The sequence below is a fragment of the Theropithecus gelada genome, chromosome 13 (genome assembly GCF_003255815.1).
Source record: "Theropithecus gelada isolate Dixy chromosome 13, Tgel_1.0, whole genome shotgun sequence".
NCBI classification, from domain to species: Eukaryota; Metazoa; Chordata; class Mammalia; order Primates; family Cercopithecidae; genus Theropithecus; species Theropithecus gelada.
Window position 1 is genome coordinate 20,342,872 of NC_037681.1, and position 12,667 is coordinate 20,355,538.

Genomic DNA, 12,667 nt, shown 5'->3' on the forward strand with positions numbered 1-12,667 from the left:
GGGGGCCGGGGAGGAGAGGCTGGGGGGTGGGGGAAGGAGAGGCTGGGGGGGGGGGAGGTCAGGGCCTAGGGAAGGCTGGGGGCGTGGGGAGGAGAGGCTGGGGGGTGGGGAAGAGAGGCTGGGGGCGGGGAGGACAGGGCTTAGGGAAGGCTGGGGGTGCGGGGAGGAGAGGCTGGGGGGTGGGGAGGAGAGGCTGGGGGGCGGGGAGGAGAGGCTGGGGGGCGGGGAGGAGAGGCTGGGGGCGGGGAGGACAGGGCTTCGGGAAGGTGGGGGGGCCGGGGAGGAGAGGCTGGGGGGTGGGGGAAGGAGAGGCTGGGGGGTGGGGAGGTCAGGGCCTAGGGAAGGCTGGGGGCGTGGGGAGGAGAGGCTGGGGGGCGGGGAGGACGGGGCTTAGGGAAGGCTGGGGGTGCGGGGAGGAGAGGCTGGGGTGTGGGGAGGACAGGGCCTAGGGAAGGCTGGGTGGGCAGGGAGGAGAGGCTGGGGTGCGGGGAGGACAGGGCCTAGGGAAGGCTGGGTGGGGTGCTGCAGGTTTTTCCTTCTTCTCCCACCCTGGGGGCTTCAGTCCCCTCCTCCCTCCAATTCAGGGACTTCTGAGAAGCCCGTGGTGATCTGAATGTGCCCCTGGAGTCTGGGGGATGCGGGGCCAGTTGGGTCTGATCTGCCCCTGGAGGAGGTCGGGTGGTGACTGGCTACACTGGCCGGCGGCTGCCAAGGTGAGGACAGTGAACTGGGCACCCACCCAGAGGCCATCATGGAGCTGGAGGAGATGCTCCCGGGAAATCCGTCTTCAAAGTCCCATCCTCCCCACAAGAAGGACCACTGAAGAGGAGCAGCCTCAGCACCTGGGAGACAGGCCAAGGGGTGGCAGGGGCCGCTGAGCGGTGGCGACCTTGGGCAGGCCTGGGAAGGGCATAGAGACTCGGAGACCCACCCACAGCTCACCACACCCTGCCTCCTCCTCCCCAACCCGCCAGGCTGCGGTGAGTGGCAGGAGGGAGTCCCGAAGCAAAGGAGGGTGCCGGGTTGGAAGGGATTCCCTGAGTACTTGCTGACACCTGAAAAGCGACCACAGGATCTGCAGAAAATTGAATGCAAATGGCAGGGAAGAGCGGCGGCCCCAGCGAGTGGACCGAGGGTCAGAGGCTGCAGCGCCTCAGGCTCCCTCCACGTGGTTCCACACCTTGGCAGCAGGCAGTGGCGTTTTCAGCGGCACCCACCCCATTCTCCACTGCACCTCCGGGTCCACACCCAGCCAGCTCTCAGCCTCCTCACCCCGGCTCCCAGAGAGCACCTCCCCAGCTTCCTGAGGATCCCAGAACCGGCATCGCCAGAGCTGGGAGGAGCTCAGAGGACGACCAGCAAGCCCCAGCCCTCGGTGCCAGGAGAAGCACCTGGGGCCCCGGGCAGAGGCTCACCCGCTGCTCTTGCCCTCCCTCCCTTGTTCTGAGCTGGGGCTCAGTGACCACCTTGGTAACAGCCCTCCTGGCCTCCTAATCCGGTACGAGGCTTATGTCTCACTCTCCCCAAGGAAGACAAGGAACATGGACTGAGACAGATGGCGTCGCGGAGGGAGCCAGAGGGAGCACCAGGAGCCCGGGCGCCTGTGAGGCAGGACAAAGGCATGACACCGGCACCCGGAGCTCTTGGCAATACAGACTCTTGCTTATGGCAACACCATGGCCATAAACCGGCCTTCTGGGCCACCCAGCGGAGGACGCACTGTCACCGTAGCCCCCCAGCGAAGATGAGGAGCCAGGCCAAGGGCGGGCAGGAGGAATGCTCGGGGTCACTAGCCAGGAGGAGCGAGGAGGAGCGCCCAGCTCGGAGGCTCGTGCCCAGTGGCTCAGTGACCCCGGGCACATTCCTCTCCCCCGGGCCTGGCCCGCCCGTGTCTCACCTCACACAGAAGCAGCCCAGGGTCCACTATCTTCAAAGTTCCTCCTTCCCCAAAAAAACTTCCTGAGGAAGGGAAGGCTCAGGAGCCTGAGGCGCTGAGAAGGGACAGCACACGCAGCCACAGTATTCCCCTGTCTTGAAAAACTGAAAGGCCCAGGAACCCTGGGCTCTCCAAGTCCGTACCCAACTTGCCACCTGGGGTTAGACTGAGCCCCCCGTTCCACACAGCCTCCGCACGGCAGGGTCTGCCTTCCTCCTGCAGACTCTGTGCTATCTACCGCTCTCCACGCCTCTGTTATCTACCGGTTTGGGGATGCGTGAGTGTGTGCTCCGTCTTACGTTTGCGTGCTTCTCAAAATGTCATGCATGAATTCGACAGGTATTTCGTGTGCCAGGCTCTGTGCGAGGCACTCAGGACAAGGCAGGGACAACGGGGGCGGACGAGCCCCTCGCTCCTGGAGCGGCTGAGGCAGCCCAGCCCTGCCGGCGGCCGCAGGTGACCTCTCAGCGTGGAGCAGCATCTTCTGGCAGCACCAGGTCCTGGGATGTACGCGTCACGTGTCTACGCCAGCTCGTCTTTGTTTTAGGGACTTGATTTTATCTCTCTTTGGAAATCACTTGACTTCTTTAGCCTGCTTTCCTCCACGTCCCCGCAGCACTTGCTCAGCACTCCAAGCAGCTGATGGTCACTCCTTCCAGGATCTGAAGCTCCTGATATCAACCCTTCCCCCGTGTCCTTCCCAGCAAATGCCAGGTCCCCCCATGCAGGACACCACCCCTGTGCCTGCTTTGTGGTCCCCAAGGCCGAGCCTTGGTCTTGGTCCTGCTCAGCCCCGGGCGCGGGCCGAGGAGGTAGAGCCAAAGCTGGGAGTGGGACTGGCTGGCTGTGGATCACCCGCCTCCGGGGCTTCCCATGGGCCTGGGCCCACAAGCGCAGACTCGGGGAGCCCCCTACATCCCTGCCAAGGCCTCCAGGTTGCTTGGGTTTCATAGGTTTTGGGAGGTGGCTGTCATTAATTGAGAACTTTCTATTTTGAGGTCTCAATACACACTTGCCCATTTTTGTCAATCCTCATCACAGACACCACTTCTGCCTTTGATGGAAGAAGAGACGGTCTCCAGTGAGGACGGCCTGGGCAGTGGAGTCGGTGTGCACAGGAGGAGGGCTGGCCTGAGAGCTGCCCCACTCCCTCCCAGCCCAGGCTGGGCCTGAGTCTGTGTACCCCACGGAGAAGCCGGCCCCTCCCCATCTGCTCTCCCTCTCTGAGCCCACGAGTTGGGGATCCCAGGCTTGGCATTCACTGTCCTGTTGGCTGCAGAGGCTGCAGTTCTTTGTGGTCCTGCTCCCAGGGCCACTGCCCACCCCTGCCCCCGTCACCTCCAGACAAGGCAGGCCCAGTCCTCGGCCCAAAGCTGCCCCTTCTGCAGCCCTGTCCCAGCCCCACCAAAGCAGCCCTCACCTCGAGCCAGGTTCCCAGAGATGAAGCGGAAGACGACGCTGCTGGTGCCTGCCAGGTGCTTCCCACAGCCATGCTGGTACTCCTGGAGCCTTGGGCCAGGGCCGCACCCTGCCATCCTTAGGCCTGGCTTGATCCGCCCGGCTCCTGCCCTCAGCTCTGCCCTGCCTGCCACTGTGCAGGCGGTGCCCCCACAAGGCTGCTCCGCAACCTCCTCTGCCAGCCTCTCCTCAGCCTGACACTCAGCACCTTTCTTTCTCCAGGACTCCCCTCTCCTGGTCTGTCTGTCTCTGTCTCAAACGCAGTGTCTCTCCTCCCGGTCTCGGCTTGTTCCCAGTGTCTTGGGCTCTCCAGGCCTGTCCTTCTCTCCTCTACTCTCTGTCCCTGCCTCTGGCTCTCCCAGCCTTTCCAGGGACTGCCTGCCCTTCAGCCCAGAGCCCCAGGGCAGCCAGAGTGCACTCAGCCCCCCTGCCTTGGGTTGGCCTCCTCAAGTAGCCCCTGCCCCTGCCCCTGCCCCAGGGCTGCCCCTTCACCTGGTGCCTGGCCTCAGCCTCCAGGCCCCCGGAGCTCACTGTTCCTGGAGGCAGAAGGGCCCCTGCGGCTTCTTGGGCTGGGAGGTGTGGGGATGGGGCATTGTCCTGAGCGCCGAGCACCAACTGAGGAGGTGACGCTGGTGTGATTATCAGCTGAGGCTGTGATCTCACTGCAGAGGGGCCTCACCCAGGCTCCAGGGCTTCTCTGCAGCCAGAAAGGGAGCAGCCTGCCCCCACACAGTCCCTGCCTAGGAGGCTCGGGGCCAGGGGCCCTGAGCAGAACGGGGGCAGAGGTAGGGCCGTAGCCTTAGGCTGTCTCTTGACCTCTGACCTCCATCCACCGGCCTCATCCCTCAGCCCTGCTGTGCCTCTCTAAAGTGCAGAAGGAGAAGTGGGAAGGGGCTCCACTGCTGAGGAGGAGAAGGGAGAGCCGAATTCGTGACTGGAGCTGACCAGCCCCCTGCCCTCCACGTTTTTGAGCACCTAGCGATAAATAAAAGCGATAACAGCCAGGCAGCTCGCTAAGGTCTTTCTGGGTGCCAGTGAGTGCCTTCAGTCATCAAAATAACCCTGCAAGCTCCGTGTGGCTGAAAATGCCAGCTCTGTATTCATTGTTTCCGAGTTTCACCAACAGGGTTCAGATGCTGTCAGAGATGGAAACGCGCCCAGCTGAGAATTCCACATTCCCCTGCCTTCCTCGCAGCCTGGGCAGCTTAGCTCCGGCCAGTGGGATGGAAGCGTCCATCTTCCAGAGACTTCTGTGAGTGCTGCCTTCCTGCCATGGGGACCACCACTCTCCCCTTCCACCTGGTTCTCCTTCCTGTTGCCTGAAATGAGGCTGTGTGGGCTGCAAAGCAACCACTTTGCCACAGCAAGGGAAACGGTAGAAGAACCAAAGACTAACACTGACGTCCCTCAGCTGCCAAACTAGCACCAGCCACTGCCTTGCCCCTTATTTCCCATGTAGGAGCTGATGCACCTGTCTTGACCAAGCCACTGTTACTTGGGGTTTCCGTTACATGCAAGTTCAGGCAAGCCAAGGGATCCCTTGCAGAGGTAAAGACGAGCTGCTGCACCTCGCACGCCTGCCCGTAAAGGAAGGTGCAGTGCCTGGCGGGCCTCCTGTGCACTGCAGTTAAATGTGCCGCTCAGAGGCTGTGCCGCAGGTGCAGGCCAAGCACAAGCAGCGCTGCCCCTTGGGCCTAATGACCCAGCACATTTAATGACACACGATGAGTCTAAGGCAAGTTGGGACGCTCTGCGGGGCCATGGCAGGCCCCCAGAGGGGAAATCTGTGGTCTGTTGGGTTTTGAGCAATGCCAAAGGTCTCTCCTGTTGGCATTCAACTAACTGCCCACTGCTGGGCTTCTGTGGGGGTGGACCGCCTGATGGTGGGACAGACAGAGACAGACCCACCAGGTGGCCATGAGCCCCGAACCACCCACCAGGAGCCAAGTATCAACCTCTCGCCCAGCCCCACTGGTATCTGCATGTGCACACAGTGCTCTGTCGTCATGCCCAGGTGCTGTGGATGGAGCCCGAGGCAGGGCGGGTCTGGAGGGCGCAGGGAGGCTGTACCTGCGGGGGCTGCGACTCCCACCGTGCCTGCTGCATTGTCGATTTCCCCACAGCCCGCCCGCCCGCCACAGTCTCCAAGGCCGTCTGAGGAGGAAAAACATTCAGAGATGACTTATAGACAGAGCTGCAAGAAATGTTGGCACCAACTCCAGGTGACACTGAGGCCCACCTAGGGGAAGGACGTGGAGAAGGGACATCTTCCTGGTACGTGTGTTGCCCACATTGTCTGAAGAAGAGAGGGCCCGAGGCACAGGTTTACATTGATCATGGATGGCTGTTAACCATTAGTTCAGGGGTCAGGGAGGTGAAGGGGCAGGGTCAGGGGAGTAAGGGCTGGGAGGCCTGGGGAGGAACCACCCAGAGTGGGACAGCAAGTGCTTCACAGGTGCCCTCAGGGGCGCTAGGACCGAGGAGACGCTGGACGATTGGACGATCAGGTGGGCCAGTGGTCCCCTCTGTGCACCTCACAGCCTCTGTTCCCGGCCCCTCTGGCGTTTGCTTGAGAACCACGGGTTCAATGAAAGAACTTCTTCCTGGGCTGATTAGGCTGCAGCTGCCATTCAGTGCCCAGGTGGCCACCAGGTGGCAGGTCAGCCGCTCTGCGACCCCATCCCTGCCATCACTCCGGGGCTCCCATTATCCTCGGGGGAGTGACGGTCACTCTGGGTGTGACTTTCCCTCTGGCCTGCCCTGGTGCTGCCAGCACCTCCCCCGTTACGGTGCCCCCGCGCCATAGATCCTGAGCAACAGACTCGTTTCACCGTGGAGCAGAGCAGTGTGGTCAAAGGCCAGGGTTCACAGGCTCCTGTCCCCGTCCTGTACCCACCCCAGAAGCAGCCGGCCTCACGGAACAGTGACGAGACCCACTGAAGGCTGGCTCTGGCACCAATTGCGGGTTCCAGGGCTGCCCTGTCCGGCGCCGGTGACCCTGCTGGATGTGCTGCCTCTCCCCGCATCAGAAGAGCAAGCTCAGAGACCAGGGAAACGCGCAAAGGCCCCTCCCTCATCCAGGCCCGCTCACCGCACCTCTGCTGCTCGTCTTCCATACTCCAGGCTCTAGATTACAGGCTTCAGATTCCCGTGGGAGAATGTGTCCCCTGCAGGAGGAGGCATGGGCTCTGCTGAACTGCAAGCGGGGACGGCCGCTTGGCCATGCTGGGTCCTTCACACCACTCAGACCAACTGGCATCAAGGGCCATCGGTCAGCGAATGACCCTGTTATCAAGGGGAGCAGGGAGACTCTACCTCAAATCCAGTCAATTCTCCAGGGAGCCAGCAACTCTGCCAGTTACAGTGATGAAAGTCAGTGGGGGCTTCTAGTAACCCCACTGAGGTAGGACCACCAATGACTCAGATCCCTCAGGAATGGGGGTTTGGATCACTCCACCCAGGACTCAGCCAAGGCCCTTGTGGTGGATTAAAGATGGCCACAGATGTCACACTACAACCCATGGAAAGGGGTTAGTTTTCAGAAACCCTTGACAATTTGCACCGATCTGACATCTCACTTTGATGTCATGTATCTCGATGCCTCATGACGTCAATTGTATCTTGTATCTTCAAATACACGAAAATTATGTTTATAGATCTTTACGTATTAGAGACGAGTTAATTCACCTTTTGTTCCCATACCTTTCTGCTACCCCTTTTTCCCAGGAGCACTGGTGGTGGTGGTGATTTTACGTGGGGATGCCCTTGAACCCATGGGAGAATGAGCGTCTCCCTGGGACGCACGGGAAGCTGAGGAGGATGTGGGTCTTCTCTCTGGGGGAGGGGCACGTGCATGCGTGTGTGTACATGTGCATGTGTGTGAGTGTGTGTGTGCATGTGTTTGTGCGTGTGTGTCTGCTCGTGTGTGTGGTCATGTGTGCGTGTGTGTGCACGTGTGTGTGCTTTGTGTGTGCATATGTGTGCTTGTGTGTGAGTGTGCATGTGTGTGCTTTGTGTGTGCGTGTGTGTGCATGTGTGCATGTGTGTGCTTTGTGTGCTTGTGTGTGCACGTGCGTGCATGTGTGTGCTTTGTGTGTGTATGTGTGCGTGCATGTGTGCTTTGTGTGTGCTTGTATGTGTGTGCATGTGTGCCGTGTGTGTGCTTGTGTGTGTGCATGTGTGTGTGCGTGTGTGTGTGCGCATGTGTGCTTTGTGTGTGCGTGTGTGTGTGTGCATGTGTGTGCATGCGTGTGTGGTTGTGTATGTGCATGTGTGTGCTTGTGTGTGTGTTTGTGTGTGTGTGTGTATGAGAAATGGCTGCACCATGTCACACAGAAGGGTGCAGCAGCTGCTAGAGCGTTCCTGCCAGAGCGGTCCAGGATGCCAGGCATCTCCCAAGGCGGTAGGTGGGGCTCTGGCTTCATCCCATTCAGACCTCGTTCTCTGGTCCTCCGGAGTTTCTGTGAACTTCCTGAGGCCTGGAGCAGATGCCTCCACTTAAACCCACCTGTCTGGTTTCAGTTGTCTGCAGCCGGGACCCCAGGTTATTTGTGGGTGACATTATTATTCCAGTTGAAGAAACCCAAGTCCCACAGCCCTTGTGGGCACCAGGCTTGAGAAACAGGTCTGTCCAGTGTGGCATTGGCCATGCCTCTGGAGAGGCGTCCTGCAGGGAGGGACTTCAGATGCGGGGGAGACACGTAGGGCAGGCCAGAGTCCCAGCTTTCGGGTAATGGAGGAGGGTCCAAGGAGCTTGTAGGCTGAGGATGGGGGGCATCTCCTGGGTAGAGTGGGGCCAGGCTGCCTGTGCTCTGAGTCTCCTGGGCTCCCCTCTTAGAGGCCCCGCTGTTGGCCACCTCCTGACTCCATCCTGGGGTCTTCACACCCAGGAGGGGCCACTCAGGGCCCAGCCACGATGCTCCAGCCCTCGCCCAGTGTCTCCAGGCCCCTGGTTCATGCCCGCTCTTTGCCAACGTTCTACCTCGCCCAAGCTGGATCTTGGCTTTCACTCCCAGCTGTTCCCGACTTGTGTCTCTGGCCCCACTTCCGCCGAATGGAAAAGCCCCAGTACAAGGGCACAGTGTCTGGGCCGCCCGCCTCCCACAGGACCCCAAGGCTCAGGACACCGTGCTGGGCTTCACAGAGCATGCCGCGGGGCTACACTGAATGGTCCCCATTGTTCTTTGCACCCAGAGCCTGTGCAGGCTCCCAAAGAGCGAGGATGCCTCGTCTGCACACGGCGCAGCACTTCACACGCGCACAAAGCCCTCAGTGTGACCACACCAGCCCGCCCTCCTTGCGGGACACACGCGGGACATGTTGGGACTGAAGATAGGAGACGCGGGAGCTATGGCCAAGGGAGACAAAGGTCACATCGGAGTCCTGGCTCCTCCATCTGTGAGGTCCCTGGGCTCCCTCCTCCCTCAGCTCCCACCAAAGACGCTCGTCAGGTGGGCACCGTGGAGCTCGGGGCCCGAGCCCCCCGCTGCCCCAACCCCCGCTTCTTGTGCCACCTGCTGGGTCATGTGACCTCCCCGAGCTGCCATGGACGCTTTGGCACATCAGGGAGATGAGCTTCACACTGCTCCCTTGCACAATCAAACAGGCTCTTGGACCTGTCACTCACATCTGCTCCCAGTCCCTGCACAAGGTCCGGTAAACGCGTCCACGCACGGGAGCGAACCCATCGCTGGTGCCCTGGCCCTGTCACCTGCGTGTCTTTGACAAGTTGTTCAGCAAACGTGTCCTGACAGCTGGGTGTGGAAAGGCCCTGCCCTCTAGGAAGCTGCCCTGAGGTAAGGTGGGGCATGCAGGGATGGTCCCCCCCAGCCCTGACTTGAACACGCCAAGCCAGCCCCTGTCTCGCCTTCCTCCCCGTCCACCCCACTCAGAACAGCTGCTGCTGTCATGGGTGTGCAGAAAGCTTTGGCAAAGGGTGCACACCAGCCCCAGACCGTCCCGAGCCACCTCTGCCTGCCAGAGACAGAGACGGGAGGATGAGGCAGAGCATCTGCAGGACCTGAGGGATGGAGGGAGGGTTCCACTGCAGCACCCCTTAAATACTCGTTGCCACCAAGAAAACCCCGGAAGACTGAAGTGGAGGAAATCTGAGTCTCGCACGACATGAAGCTGTGCCCGTCAGAGTGGACCTGAGCCTCCAGCACATGCAATGGCCACCGTGCTCTCGTCCCCACCCTAAGGGAGAACAGACGCATTTTCATTCTGATGCGGAACAGACAGTGCCCTGAAGGTGGTCCTTCCCGGTCGAGCTATGTGCATGTGCTTCTAGTCAACTCATCAAGTTTCTGCCACCTGCAAAACCTACCAGCCCCATCACCGAGAAGTTGGGGTGCACGTGGACCTCACCCATGCCTTCACAGGTGCCAGCGCTTCCATGGAAAGGGGTTGGGAACAAGTGTCAGCCAAGGTGACAGCATCATAGATGGGTATGGGCTCTGTGGGGAAGCAGACATGGTGGTGGCAAGAGGGAGGGGGCTGGAATTGTGCTGGGAGCACCATGGAGTGGTGTTTGTGGGTAAAGGACGGGGATCTGGTGCGTCGCGGCCAGTCCCTTTGTGCACAGGCGTGGACCCCTGGCTGTGGCTGTCAGCCACGGTGCCTGCTGTTTGCCCAGACCCCTCAGGTGATCACCTCTATGCATGACCCCCATCAAGCCTGGGAGGCTGAGACCCCTATTGTGCCCATCCCCTGGTCAGGGGACCAAGGTTTCCTGGAAATCACACAGCTAGAGAGGGTCCAAGACAACCAGATGCAGCTGTCAAAGGCAAGTCTGCACCTTTTCCTTAAAGTCAGAGGCAGACTCTCATACGCACCATGCTCACCTGTGTGATCCCGTGAGTGTGCGTGGTGTGTGTGCATCTGCATGAGTGTGCGTGGTGCGTGTGTGTGCCTGCATGAGTGTGCGTGTGTGTGCCTGCATGAGTGTGTGTGGCACGTGTGTGCCTGCATGTGGTGTGCGTGGTGCGTGTGTGTGCCTGCATGAGTGTGCGTGGTGTGTGTGTGCCTGCATGAGTGTGCGTGGTGCGTGTGTGCCTGCATGTGGTGTGCGTGGTGCGTGTGTGTGTCTGCATGAGTGTACGTGGTGCGTGTGTGCCTGCATGAGTGTGCGTGGTGCGTGTGTGCCTGCATGTGGTGTGTGTGTATGTGAGTATGCAAGTGTGTATGGTATGCCTATGTGTGCATGGTGAGTGTGCAAGCTCATGTGTGGTAGAGGCACCAGCGTGTGTGCACAGGTGTGAGTGGGAGGTGTCTGCGTGTGTGTGTGAGATCGTGGCCCTGTCACACCCGGCAAGCACCAAATATCACCCACAGTGAGCCCAGGGCAGTGGTTCCTGCCAGTTCTCTCGTTAACACACCAGAACGCAGGCCAAGACGAAGAGCCAGCACCAATCCTTGGAGTGCACTGGACAGGACCAAGGAGGGGCTGAGGGCGGGGCCTCCTGATCACCAGGCACTGCACACATTATTTCCCTTCTTCAAATGTGCCCTGTAGACAGGTTCCAGCCCGCCTTCTCACGGAGGGCTTAGAAAGGATGAAGGAGGTGCCCCGGCTTACTCAGGGCGGGAGCAGTGGGCAGGGTGGAGCCTGGTGTGTCGGACTCTGCAGCCTGGCTCTGTCTTCCTAGCCAACTGGAAAACCCCAGTGTGGTCCCAGCTCTCTGCACCCATGCTCTGTGGGTCCCACCAGGAGCTCAGTGGCCTGTGTGAAGCAGGCACTCAGTGAATGGGGAAGGGTGTGAGTGAATGAAAACACACCTTCGATAGAGACAGGGGCGATGTGGCCCAGGCTGGGGTCCCAGGCTGGCCTCTGAGCCCTCAGAAAGGACAGTGCTCAGAACAGATCTCCCCACCCCCACCCTTGACCACAGCCCATCCTGGCCCTACCTGAACCCTGTGGGGCTGTGCTGGACAGGATCCACTTGACCAGGCAGCATCGCATCAAAGCCTGGCGGCTGAGCCTTGGCCTCTGCCACTTGACACCCTCCTTCTTGCTAAGTGGCGTGTGCCCGAGGTCCCCCAGGAGGCTGCCGTCCGATGCCTTTGTCACCTCCTGCAGTAGGAACAGGCAGAGCAGCCCTGAGCCCCAGCTCAGAAGGAGGACCCCTGGAGGGTCCCCAGCTGCCCTGATATCCTAGGTGAGGCCTGAACACCACCAAGGGTTCTCCTTTCAGGGCTGCACACCTAGTGCGGGCAGGTTCCTCTCACTCTACAACCTGGCTGTGGTGTAAGACGGGACCCCTGGAAGCGGGGAGGACAGGGGTGCAGGGAGGGGTTGTCAGCAGCCATCCCAGACTTGCTCATTGGGTTCCCCCTTGGCACAGGCCAGGTTGCCAGAGCTGGGTGGCCTTTAGAAATCATGGTCCCAATCCCTCACCTGCCTGAAGACCAGAGAGGCAAGTGGATCTGTACAGGGTCACACAGCCAGGTCCAGCTCCCTCACTCCCCAAGCAGGGCCACTGCTCTGCCTGAGTTTTTGTGTTGAGGCAAGCTGAGAGTGAATGAAAGGCTGGGTGGTGACCCCAGGAGGGCTGCGCTGATGGAACCCACCACTGAGGCTGGCAGGGATCTGAAGAAATGGCTCCAGCTATGGACGGGAGAGTGTTGGGAGGAGCGAGCCGTGGGTGGTCATTAAGAGGCTGTGGACCAGCCGGCGCGGTGGTTCACGCCTGTAATCCCAGCACTTTAGGAGGCCGAGGTGGGTGGATCAGCTGAGGTCAGGAGTTCGAGACCAGCCTAGCCAGCATGATGAAACCCTGTCTCTACTAAAAATACAAGAATTAGCCAGACGTGGTGGCGTGCACCTGTAATCCCAGCTAGTCAGGAGGCTGAGGCAGAGAATTGTTTGAACCCAGGAGATGGAAGTTGCAGTGAGCTGAGCTTGTGCCACTGCATTCCTGCCTGGCCAACAGAGCCAGACTCTGTCTCAAAAAAAAAAAAAAAAAAAGGCAGTGGGCCATGAGCCTGAGTCAGTGTGGATAGGAAAAGAACGGCCTGGGGTCATGGTGGAGGCCCCAGGGCAGCAAGATTTGCTCTCCTACCACGTATTTCAGGCCCCCCAATCCTGACATCCGAACTGCCCACCATGCTCAGCTCCCATGCCGGCGGCTGGCCCGTGAGGACCGGAGGAAGGAGGTGCATGGCAGGCTGGCTGCCACTGGCCACACCTCTGTGCACCTGCTGGGTCTAGTTTGCTGCCTTTGGCTGTCCCCTCCTGCTCGGGGTGGCAGGGGGACAGATGTGGCCTGGCCAATT

General features: G+C 60.4%; 1 protein-coding gene across 2 annotated transcripts in view; it reads right to left on the bottom strand.

Annotated features, from left to right (window-relative positions):
- Nucleotides 1–12,667, bottom strand: part of KCNIP3 (potassium voltage-gated channel interacting protein 3) — a 96,736-nt gene that overhangs the window by 72,265 nt on the left and 11,804 nt on the right. For both annotated transcript variants that reach the window (XM_025353821.1, XM_025353823.1), the window contains exon 2: nt 11,300–11,465. In XM_025353821.1, the coding sequence (XP_025209606.1) occupies nt 11,300–11,465 (166 nt within the window). The remainder of the gene's footprint in view (nt 1–11,299; nt 11,466–12,667) is intronic.